The sequence below is a fragment of the Equus przewalskii genome, chromosome 22 (assembly GCF_037783145.1).
Source record: "Equus przewalskii isolate Varuska chromosome 22, EquPr2, whole genome shotgun sequence".
In the NCBI taxonomy this organism is placed as follows: domain Eukaryota; kingdom Metazoa; phylum Chordata; class Mammalia; order Perissodactyla; family Equidae; genus Equus; species Equus przewalskii.
The window spans coordinates 17410125-17422581 of record NC_091852.1 but is presented as its reverse complement, the minus strand read 5'-3'; the positions used below and the strand labels follow the sequence as shown (position 1 = coordinate 17422581).

At 35.3% G+C, this 12457-nt stretch overlaps 1 protein-coding gene across 3 annotated transcripts in view; it reads left to right on the top strand.

The window, feature by feature from the left end:
- The window catches only part of C22H9orf85 (chromosome 22 C9orf85 homolog), a 225226-nt gene that overhangs the window by 24404 nt on the left and 188365 nt on the right, over positions 1-12457 (top strand). For all 3 annotated transcript variants that reach the window (XM_070590120.1, XM_070590121.1, XM_008513571.2), the window contains exon 2: positions 6184-6290. In XM_070590120.1, coding sequence (XP_070446221.1) covers positions 6184-6290 — 107 coding nt within the window. The remainder of the gene's footprint in view (positions 1-6183; positions 6291-12457) is intronic.

Below are 12457 nucleotides of genomic sequence, written 5' to 3'. Positions count from 1 at the left end.
GTGGGCCGCCGAAGCGGAGCATGCGATGTCAACCTCTCAGCCATGAGGCCAGCCCCATCACAGACTTAATTTTTAACAAAGATACAAAAGCACTTCAGTGGTGCTGGAACTTGAACATCCATATATAATAAAAAAGAACCTTGGGGCTGGCCCTGTGGCCTAGTGGTTAAGTTCGGTGCACTCTGCTTTGGCAGCCCAGGTTTGATTCCCAGGCACAGACCTATACCATTTGTTGGTGGCCATGCTGTGGCAATGACCCCCATACAAAATATAGGAAGATTGGCAACAGGTGTTACATCAGAGCGAATCTTCCTCAGCAAAAAAAAAAAAAAAAGAACCTCTACCCATATTTTGTACCATGTACAAAAATTATCTCAAAATGGATCATAGACTAAATATAAAACCTAAAATTACTGAACTTCCAGAAAACATAAGTGAAAATCTTTATGATTCTTCAAAGACTTCTTAGATTTGATACAAAAAGCGTGATCTATAAAAAAAAAAATTGACAAATTGTTCTTCATTGAAGTTAAAAAGGTATTCTCTTACAAAAACACTGTTAAGATAATGAAAATAAAAGCACAGATTAGGAGAATATATTTGTAAGGCATGTGTCGATAAAGACCTGGTAGCCAGAATATATACAGAACTCGCACATCTCAATAATAAGAACACAAACAACCCAATTAAAAAGTAAGCAAAAGATTTGAGCAGACACTTCACCGAAGAAAATATACAGTGGCAAGTAAACACATGTTCAACATTATTAGTTATTAGGGAGATGCATATTAAAACCATAATGAGATAACACTACACCCCTATTCAAATGGCTAAAATAAAAACATATTTACAATTTTAAGCATTAGGAGGGCTGTGGGAAAACTGGATCTTCATACATGGCTTGTGGGAACACAAAATGGTACAACCACTTTGTTAGATTCTTATTAAATTAAATTATGCTTAATTATTAAATTAAGCATAAAATTAGCATACAACCCAACAATACCATTCTTAGATACTAAATCAAGAGAAATAAAAACCTGTCCACACAAAAACTTGTATGCAAATATTGATTAGCACTTGAAACTAGAAACAACTCAGAATATCCTTCAAATGGTGAATGAATAAATACTATAGTACATCCAGGCAATGGAATACCATTCACCAATAAAGGAATGAGCTCCTCAAATTGCTGTATACTTTGTCATTCCATTTATGTACGTTCTGGAAAAGGCAAAACTATAGCAGCACATTAAAAAATCAGTGTTGACAGAGGGGTGGTTGAGGAGATTGACAACAAAGGAGCAAAGGGAACTTTTTGTAGTGATAAAAATGTTTTATATTTTGCTTGTCATTTTCATAGAATTATACACCTAAAATGGTTGAATATTACCATATGTATATTATACCTCAAAACTGTCTTTAGCTGGCAACTTTTTATTAAAATTTGAGTAATGTAGAAAGAATGATAGAGTTAGCATTTAAAATGATTGATTCAGACAAAGGATCTTGAATGGATGCTAAAATCATGAAGTGAAATGTTGTTATGGTATAATAGTATATTGACATGATCCCCATAAATTATTGCTAATCATTATAATTTGACGAGATCTGGGTAGACACCACCTTAACCAAGTGATCAGTCAAATTTTGCATTGCCAACCAGGGGAGAACTAGTGTACATTATGTGGACTAGTGTACATTATGTGCCCAGGGGACATTATTAACTAGTGGACGTATGAGCTAGTGGATATTATGTGCCTCCTGACTTGGAGTAATATGAAGTATGCAGCAACAGCACATATGAACTATTCTTATCCAAAAATATTAAACCTGGATCTAATCAAGGCTTTAAACCTAAATGCCACTTTACAGGAAATATAGGAGATAAAGCAATGGGTTAAATTACACCATGAGAAAACAGTCAGACAAATATAGCATGTGGGATATTCTCTAAGACAACTTACCTGGTATTGTCAAGAACATCAGTTTAATAGAGGATAAAATAGGGAGACCCTTCTAGATGAAAAGAGAGATAACAAACAGTACTTGAATACTGATTTGATCCTGATTTGGGGGGAACAGCTCTAAAAAACATTTTGGGAGCAGCTGAGGAAATTTCAATATAGACTGACAACATTCAGTGACATTACGGAGTTATTTTTCATTTTTCTGAGGTGTGGTAAAGATATTGTGGAGGAGCAGGAGAAAGTATTTCTAGGATACAGATGATTAGAGGTGAAGTGTCTTGATGTCTGCAACTTAATTTTAAGTGTCCACACACATAAGCAAATAGGTAAAATGTTAACAGTTGTCTCTAGATAGTATGTCTATGGCTAATCGTTAGTATTATTGTTTTAACTTTTTTCTACATGTTTGAAATTTTTTATAATAGAGGTGAATGTTTTTAGAACTTTGTTGAGAGAAATAGTATTTATTGAAGATGGTCTTATGATATACAGTGCATTCTTATAGATCCTATGAATATCAGGCATCTGTACCTACATTGCACCCCGAGAAAAACCTTTTTACCATACTGTGTTTTGGCATTATTTAACTCTGGCCTACTTTGAGAACCGGTATCAAAAACAGCTCTGTGAAATGCTTTGTGTTGTAAGGATATTTTGAGAGCATTGCTTACTGTATCTATAGTGTCCTTTCTGGGAAAGATGAAACTGTGGGTTTCAAGAACAAGAATAGTTGTGCTGCTTCTGAGAAACTGGATTTTTGGCATATTACAGACATTGAGTCAGGGAGGGGAGCAGAGCTTATGTTTTGCTGGCTGCTGGAAAGCTCAGATCTCACTTGTGGCCCAGCTCTAGCAGGTGACGTCCCAGCTTGCTCCTGACTGCTGCGTAATTTTTCCTGCCTACTCGCATTTTTCCCTCAACCTGATTCCTTCATCTATTTTTCGGTTGTATTTATTTTGTAAGATACCTTATGCCAACAATGTTCTAGTCATATTAAAAGTATTTAAAATAATACAGTTTATGATTTGAAAGTCACAACCTAAAAAACAGATTTTCACATTATTATTATTAGTCTTGCAAGTATTTGCTCCCAAATCCAGAGATCCTTTATCCTCTAACCAAATTAGAATAAGGGAATGTTACAAGAAAATTAAAACATAAATACTTTTAAATATAATTAAATAAGATATAAAAATCCTATTTTCTGGAGTAACATTGTAACTATATGAGTGTCAAATACCTTACTGGAGGGAGGGCTAATGTAGAGGAAAGAACAAGCAAATGGAACGTGGAAATGGATTTTCAGCAGTGGTTAGAAGTGGCATTTTCCTTGAGAATTTCGTTTTTTAATTTTTTTTTCAGTAGATAAAGGGAAGTAAAATATGCCATTATTTCACCTGTAGCATTTCTGACAGAATTATGATATTAAAAAAAATCCTAATGAAAGATTATATTAGTTGCTCTTGAATGATATTCAAATTCCTTTTCCCCCACAGTAGTATCTTCCTTCTGGTAAATGATACTTTACCTTTTATAAAATAGTTTTCAGCATCAGCATGTAGATACGGATGTTATATTTACAGTTTGCTCTTCCTACCTTCTTGGGAGTTGAAGTCCTCACTCAATTTCTTTTTTGGGATTGCTGTATTATATTACCAAAGATGCATTGTCTGATAACAGAATGTTTAAAGCAGGGATAACCACATTTACTATAAAATAGTTGTGTGAATTAATGATGTCTAAGACGTTTTTAAGACTTTATGTATAAAGTAGGAGTGTCTTGATACAACTTAAATTTATTCTGATTTAAAAAAAAATATTCACTTGATAAAAAAGGTTTTCCTCTTTAGCTAAGGATCCTAAGTTCAGTGGAATCTTCCCTTGAAGATTTTTTTTTCCTTTAAAGATCTGGAAAGTAGCTTGTTAAACTAAATGATCTTTAAAGACTTTTGTACTTATGAAATTGTTTTGATCTTATATTTGGACGTGCTTAAATCTTAACCTTAATAACCTACGATCTTCTACCATGAGGGACATGCTAAAATTAATTAACATTAATTAACATTAATTAATTAGTTGTAACATAGGTGTGAATAAGGCAAGATTGCCATCTCCTTAGCGCCAGGTGGAATGAGTCGTCCTAGGACTAGGGTTTAGCTTTCATTGCTCACATCTCTGGAATTCACTTTGCTAGTTTGTCAAAATACAGTAAAACAAGATACACAATTTTCTTTCTTTCTGCAACTATTTTTAAGTGAAAGTACTATTCATTCTCCTTCTTACTCTCATTCATTTCCTAACACATGAAAATCAAGTTGAATTTTGCAGTAGTGCCTGTTAGTCATGTGAATTCTGTACAACATCTCCATTTATACTGCTTCACACATCACTCACAGGACAAGTTCCCACAAAGACCTGTTTTGTTCTACTGTCGATCCACCCTAAAGAAACCAGTTTCCAAACTATGTGCAGCTTTGTTAATCAAGATGAACTGGTCAGAAATTAGATACAGAAGCAAACAAGAAACCAAATAATGCTTCCTCGTTAACAAGCAGAGCGTGTTATATATAATAAAATTGCAGATAATGAAATGTTCTGCATTCTAAGAATATTCTAATTAGAAAGTTTATATCACATTCATATTATAATCATAGTTAAAGTCATTTGCTTGTTCTCGTTGTTAGAGTTAGGAAAATATAAGTAATGCTTTTACTAAGATATGCTAGGTAACAGAGAGCAGTGAGAACAATTGATGAAATGTGAGCTTTAGTTCTGGGTATTTCTTACAAGCCCTATACGCGATAACTAAGTACCAAGGTTGATAAGAAGAGGAATTTGGCACAGAGTATCAGGCACAGATTTCCTTTTTTCTGGCAACAGTTAGCAGGCCACAGGAAGGCGGGAATGTAGTGGCACACAGGATTTATTTTCCCAGGGACTCTCCATCTAGATCAGGAAGAAAGGAATACCCACACACAATTCATAAGTAACAGAATATGTTTTCCACCACAGAGTTAAATTCAAACGTAATGTATTCACAGCTTAATTTATGCTTTTTGAAAATACCCTTGAAATATTTTCTCTCTAAATAAATGTTTTGTCAAATTATTTTACCTTCTTGTTTAGAACTTTAAAGAATGTCAAGCACTCTTCAAAAGTTTTGTTTTCTTTCAGATGATCTCTAAATATTGAGCTTTTAACTCAATATCAAATAACCTTCAAAGAATCTGCATCTTTCGTGATGCTTTTCTTTTGCCTCTTGAGAAATTAAAAAAGGAAACAAAGAAAGCAAAGAAAGTTCAAAATGTCCTCTACCCTTTGTTCCAACAGTAGGCAAAGACCAGGCTTCCACAGCCAGAGTTAGAGAGTTCCCAGAGTACCCAGTGGAAACATATCATCGAGGTTCTGAATCAAATGAATATGTTATAAAATAGAAAACTATTGTGGAGAACACATGACATGTTTAACAATTTCCCATCCTCCTTATTCTCCAATACATTTTGAGAAGAAAATTATAATAAAAATGTGGGGTTTTTTTCTTTTATAAGGCCTTTCCACCACAGATATTCACATGCACATATTTATTTTCTATTTTGAAGAAACCAGATTAGTAGGGTAACTTTTCTAAAACATTGTTTTGTTTTTACATAAGAATACAAAGGATTAAACTGAGTAATTAAATGCCTTCTTGCTTCCACCTGCTTTTCCCTGGCACTCCTTTCTCAAATTTCATAGTCTCTGCTCTCCCCTACAGAATGGCAGTTCAGGACGATCTAATTTCTCATTTCTCAGTGGTAAGATTTGAATGTTGAAACAGTAGTCTTAAAATGTGGATTTGGTTTTGTAAATGAATTTAGTTTTTATTGATATATAGCTTACATACAGTAAAATGCTCATATCTTAACTGTACAGTGTGAGTTTTAACCTAGGTACATACATGTCAGCGTCAATGAGAAGGGCTTTCTCAAAATACTGCCAGGAGGTTAAACAGTTTCCTAAATAATTCTGAACTACACCCAGTAAAGAATCTTTGCCTTTGTAAAGAACCAAATTGAGTGATATACATAAAAATACATAGTATATCATAAAATGTTACACAGGTTAAAGTTAGGTTACTCTTTTTAAAACACATTTCTCATGTACCTTTTTCATGGGGTTTGCAGTGCTGGCTCACAGGTGAAATTCTCAATTTGTTTTTCTGTTTGTCTTTAAGAAAATTAATGCAAAACTTCATGATGGAGTATGTCAACGGTGCAAAGAAGTTCTAGAATGGCGTGTGAAATACAGCAAATACAAACCATTGTCAAAGCCTAAAAAATGGTGAGTTAAGTTTCTTAATTATCTTACCAGTAATATCTGTATCATAGTTTATTATTTCATTCTTGATTTTCAAAATTGTATCTGAATAAATATTAAAGTAAATAGAGAAAAAATTCCATTTTTCTATGTAGAATTTCATCTTACATGCTGAATCCTTGCTTGTGAAGGCAAATCTATGGAAAAAGTAGACTCATCATTCTCTGCCCCATTTTTCCATAAATAAATAATAGACCATTTTTATAGAATCTTAAAAAGTAGGTTAGGGCAGAGAGGAGAAAGTTTGTTTTGCAAAATTCAGATGAGATTATGTTTACTATGGATCATCGTTACCAAAGAGATCATAAGAGGATCAGACCTTTTAAATCAACCCATGAAGATTACTGAAATGGCTTAGATTGAGGATCATAAATAAATTACTAGATGGATAACTTATAATTTTACTGCTTCGAAGATTTGGGTCTACATGAAAAGATACTGGACGTTGTTTCTCATCCGTCTGTCCTCACCCTTCTTCTGTGATTCTGGGATTCTGTTTTATTAGCCTTATGTACATCCTGATGTTGCTCTCTTGCATCCTTTGGCTTAGCTAAGTAAGGACCATATTGGAGGGTAATTGCTGCCTCAAAGAGAAGGGTGATAATTTTAAATATAAATATTAGCATTAATATATGCAATAGTATTTTTACCTTACGAGTTTTAATTTGGTAGTCTATAGAGTAGCTATTTAGAATGGATTTGTTCATTGTTACTTTATTTCCCTTTTATTCAGTAGAGGCAGCTTCCTTAAATAGATTCCCTCTTCCTTTATGGAAGCAAATTTTACTTAAAGTTTGGAAGGTCAGTCTAAATAATAAATATGATATAACCTTTGCTGTTTATTTTTATTCAAAAATTATGTCAGCCTTTTTGTGAATCTATGGCTCAAGCTGTAGGATAATTTATCTTCTTGAGAATATTTAACAATTTTGAATGTTTTAGTTTGGGTGACTTATTTTGCTTAGGATCTTTCTTTCTAATACTGAAAGGTAAAAGCCTCAAGGAAGGATAGACTAACTTCAGCTGTTTAGATTGTTTTCCTGTATAACTCTTTCAGAGCAGAATTCTTAGTATTTATTATACGTATAGTTAGTCTTTTTAAATAAACTTGTTTTTCTCTCCTATTTTTCAGTCTTTTCTTCATGTTCTCTAGCATTTCCTCCCAAAAGAAAACACTTTTAAACAAATCTGATGAGTTTTATGCTCACTGGCCTAAATTACCGGAAGGGAAATTTAGCAACTATTTGTACTATCCAATGCTAGATTTCCACGAATGAATTAGCTGTGTTGTCTGCCAGAGAAATTAGATGCTGGTTGTGTTATAAGTCATGCAGTTTTATTTAGTAGGCTTAATATAAGATTTATAGCTTTCTGAAAATTTTCGAAAAGTCTTTCTATAAAGGTATTTTGAGATTTTATCACCAATCTCCATTTTTCTCTTGGTAGCATTATTTCCTAAAAGAATTTGAAGTATAGGGAATAAATATTTATTATTTAGCCATAGAGTTTTAATAGATAGTGTTATAACAAAGAAAATCATTTAAAAACATTCCTGCCTTAATCCATTATTTGCATTTTAATCTGTCTTTAATATGTTCTGCCTCCTGTATGTTTAACTTCATTATGAATGTGCCACTGTGTAAGAGATCATACCAATTATTATAAATTTTCTAGATGCTAGGATTTGCTGTAGAATTTCTGAAATTGTTTATTTTAAACAGCTCTTGGATTTTCCCTCTTTTTGCATATTACTTACGGTCTTAATATTTGTGTGGCTCCAGAAGAATCTGCGTACTTTAAATCCTAGAAGAACAAATATTTTCTTCAGAAGGAAACAAAGACTCCTTTAAAAATAAAAGAAAAAGGAAACAGTATTAGTAGCAAATCTTATATTTACTTCTGGAAAACTTATAACACAACGACCTTTAACAATGGTTGGATGTGGACACATGGACCTAAAGGTCAGCAAATCTATCCTGTCTTGGAGTCATTGAAGTCCTCGGAGTCAGGGAAGCTCATGGTGATCTTGACACTACCCAGGCAGTACAATGACCCAGAATCCTTCAAGAGACCTCAGTTGGGTCAAGGAGATGAGGGCTAAAGTGACCTCAAGAGCTGCTGTTCCACATTACCCTGAGGCAGATGAGGTTAGCCTCAGAATAGCTCATGAAGAATGCAAAATAAAGGAAGTTTAATATTGTACAAACACCAAAATACAAATAAGACATTAAAGCCTAAAGTAATGCAAAACTAATGGATAGCTCATGAGAGACGAAGAAACACTAGTCAAAACAAGGTCTGAACATGTTATTTAGGAGGTCACCTGCCTAGCATAGAACATCATGAACTTCAGATTACCCTGAACACATGGCACACACGGCATTTTGGAAAGCCTAGCTTTCAAACTCCAATCCAGGATTGAGAATGTTGTAGAAAGTATAACTCACCTATATCCACCTTGGTTTCTCTGCATATTAAGACTTGACTAACATTGTAAGGGATATAAATTCAGTGATGAAAGATGCTCATGGTAGCATAATTTGCTTTGAAATTTTAAATGTTTTGTTCAAGCTAATTGTTTATAAATTAAATTTGTCCTTGTTAGGATTTGTATAAGAAGTTGACTTTGACACTAGATGTGTTTTTTGTGTAAAGATTCATTTTTTGACACCCTGAATATTGCCATTGGCTAAAACGTTGAATATTGTTTCACTTCTCTAGCTATCTCTTGCCACAAATTATGTAACTGTAGGGGAGGAAGACAAATCCTCTACCCTCTAGGTCCTTCTGGCTGGTCTATGAATTAAATTGACATGAGAACAGAATAACAGGAGAAAATCAAACAAAACTTTATAACATGTATACATGGGAGAAAACCAGGAAAACTGGGTGACTCAGGACGGCCCAAGCTGCCACCTTAAATATCGTCTTCAGCTAAAAGCAAAGGAGGATGTTGCGGGTAGTGGTTTGGGGTGTCAAAGGGGAGGGAGGCAATTCACATGGAAATGGAAAAGCAAATGTTTGGTAGATAGAACCTTGGTAAGAAGGGCTTAGCAAAGATGCTCCCAGTCTACAGATACCCAGAGTTCTCTATGGTGATGGCCTGTCTTGGGGACAGAGCTTTTATCTTAAATTTCTTTTAGGCAGGTGGGGGAAGGTCAAAGTTTCTCTCAGAGTTTTTTGTCCTTAAAAATAATCAAGCCAAAGAGACAGATGTTGGGGTGGCCAGTTCTGATCCCCAACATAACCAAATGATGTACATAAGGAAAAGTTCAACAGAACATCAAATATAGGAGGAGAAGGAGGCTGCTTATAGGTGGCATTTCTTTTGGAATGAAGTAATATTCTGAATATTGGGAAAATTAAAGCCTTTTCTCCCATTTGTTTTGCTTGTAAATCACCAAAACCCACACGCAATTAGCAAATTTCCATTGTCCATGGGATGTGATACCAAACATTAGGTACAAGAAAAAGAGTTTGACATCTAAACTCTTCAAACTTATCCATTTTACCATGGGGAGCCAAAATCGTACTGTTTATACTTGGCAGAAAATATTTCAGTTTCTTTTTCTTTTTTCAGTGAGATGACATGCTGCAGGATTTTTATAAGCATGTTCTTTATGACAGTTTCTCCCAGATACTGAAAACAACCCAGACCATCCCCAGAGACTTTTTAGAAAAGAATAGATGTCCTAACTTGAGTTGGAAAACAGAAGAGTTGAAAAACTGTTGATTTGCTAGAAGGCGCTGGGATGATGGCTATGAGAGGGAAGGGGATAAGACACATGTCACCTGCTTATTTTTTTTTTTTTAAATACGTGTATTTGGACAAATAAATTTTGTGTTCAGGTCTGAAGCCTAAGCTGGTACCTAGAAACTTCTTATGCTGTGTGTTTCAAGTAACAAAGCAAACTTTTTCTCCCATTAATTTAGAAGTGTGGTAAGCAAATACCCATGTTTGTGTTAGAATCTCTAGCCTGCTTCTCTTCTCTTCCTACCCATAAAAAAAAAATCAGCAATAATACAGTGTTAGCTCATGTTTAATATTGCCATAGTAGTAGAAGAGAAAGGAGAACCTGTTATGAAACAGCAACAGAACACAGATTGGGGTCTTAGCTTAGAACTGGACCTGTAAGTCCTCTGTATGAGCACTTCTTCACTGGGAGGGGAGGATTTTAGCACCCGCCCACCCCAACCCCCCCCCCCCCCCCCCACTGCTGCCGCCAGGGAACACTTGACAATGTTTGGAGACATTTGATTGTGATAACTAGAGGATCCGGGAGGGATGCTACTGGCGTATAGTGGGTCGAGGCCAGCGATGCTGCTACAATGCCAGGACAACCCCCACAACAAAGACATATCCAGCTCCACATGTCAATAATGTCTTGGTTGAGAAACCCTGCTGTGTGCAAAACTGATGGATACTCACAGGGTCAAGCCACTGAAACTACATATGTATCTTAGTTCAGTGGTTTTCAAACTTTTCAGCTGCAGAATTCTCAAGTGAAACAAAAGCTTACCCAGGAGTCCATTGAGTATGGCAGGTCAAAACAGAACTGCCTGGAATGGGGAGAAGGGAACCTGGCCCTTAAACGCTGCAAGAAAAGTGTTGATTGAAAGTAGATTTCATCCTAAATATATTTCAAGTGAAGAGGGGAAGAGCTCATATAACATGCCTTGGAACCAGCATTGCCCTAGGGATGTCTGGCTTAACAGTTTTGTGACATTTGGGTGCTTTATGCCTAAAACACTGTTTGCTTCCATTAAACAAAGTCACTGCCCCTGGTCCTCTCATCCAGGTAGTTAGCACTTCCTAATTGATAGTTTTAAAATTTATTTCCTCTTAATTTTTATTCCCACTGACTTCTCCAGTGCAGCCTGATCTCTTCATACTTCATTACATTAAATAAATGTTCTCCTCTCTCTTTCCTCTACTCAAATACCTCTGTTGGTCCAGAGTTTGAATAAACTAGTGTTTTAAAAATGGCTTATTCACATAAATGTTTCAATAGCTCCAGTGGGTAAGAGTTGAGTCTCCAGCAGCAGGACACTCTGTGGAGATTTGTTCCCAGAGAAGTTCTGCTTTTATATGTCTACTATGGTATGTCGGGATGTGGGGGTTGGGGTGGTCCTCTAAACTGTGGGAGAAAACAAAAAGTAGTACTTATTTGCGTGAAAATGAGATCAAAGGGGATGAGATGTTGCTAAACTGGTCAGGCCACCCTATGGCTTGCCTCTCTAAACATATGCTTGCGCCCTCTTTACCACAAAGCTTTTTTCTAACCAAATTAGCCAAACCAGGACCTTCAAGATAATCTTTTATAATCCAAACCCGTTCTTCTCTGAGTTATCTGTATATTTATTTTTGTGGTGGTGGTAAAAACATAACAAAATTTTTCGTCTTAACCATTTTTAAGTGTATGGTTCAGTAGTGTTAAGTATATTCAAATTGTTGTGCAACAGATCTCCAGAACCTTTTTATCTTGTAAGTGTGAAACTCTACACTCATTAAACCCCTCTTTCCCTCTCTGCTGAGGCCTTGGTAACCACCGTCCTACTTTCTGTTGCTATGAATTTGACTATTTTAAATACCTCATGTAAATGGAATCATACAGTATTTGTCTTTTTTTTTACTGGCTTATTTCACTTAGCATAATATCCTTAAGGCTCATCCATGTTGTAGCTTGTGACAGAAATTCCTTCCTTTTTAAGGTTGAATAATATTCCATTATGTATATATACCAAATTTTGTTTATGCACTCATCTGTTGATGGACATTTAGGTTGCTTCCACCTCTTGGCTATTGTGAGTACTGCTATGAACATTGTTGTTAAAATATCTCTTTGAGATTCTGCTTTCAATTCTTTTGCGTTTATACCCAGGAGTGGGTTTCCTGGATCATATTGTAGTTCTATTTGTAATTTTTTGACGAACCTCCATACTGTTTTCCATAGTGAATGCACCATTTTACCATCACACCAACAGAGCACAAGGGTTCCAATTTCTCCATATCCTTGTCAACATTTGCTAACCACTTTATTATTATTTTGGGGGAGGAGGAAGATTGGCCCTGAGCTAACGTCTGTTGCCAATCTCCTTCTTTTTTCTTGAGGAAGATTGTCGCTGAGCTA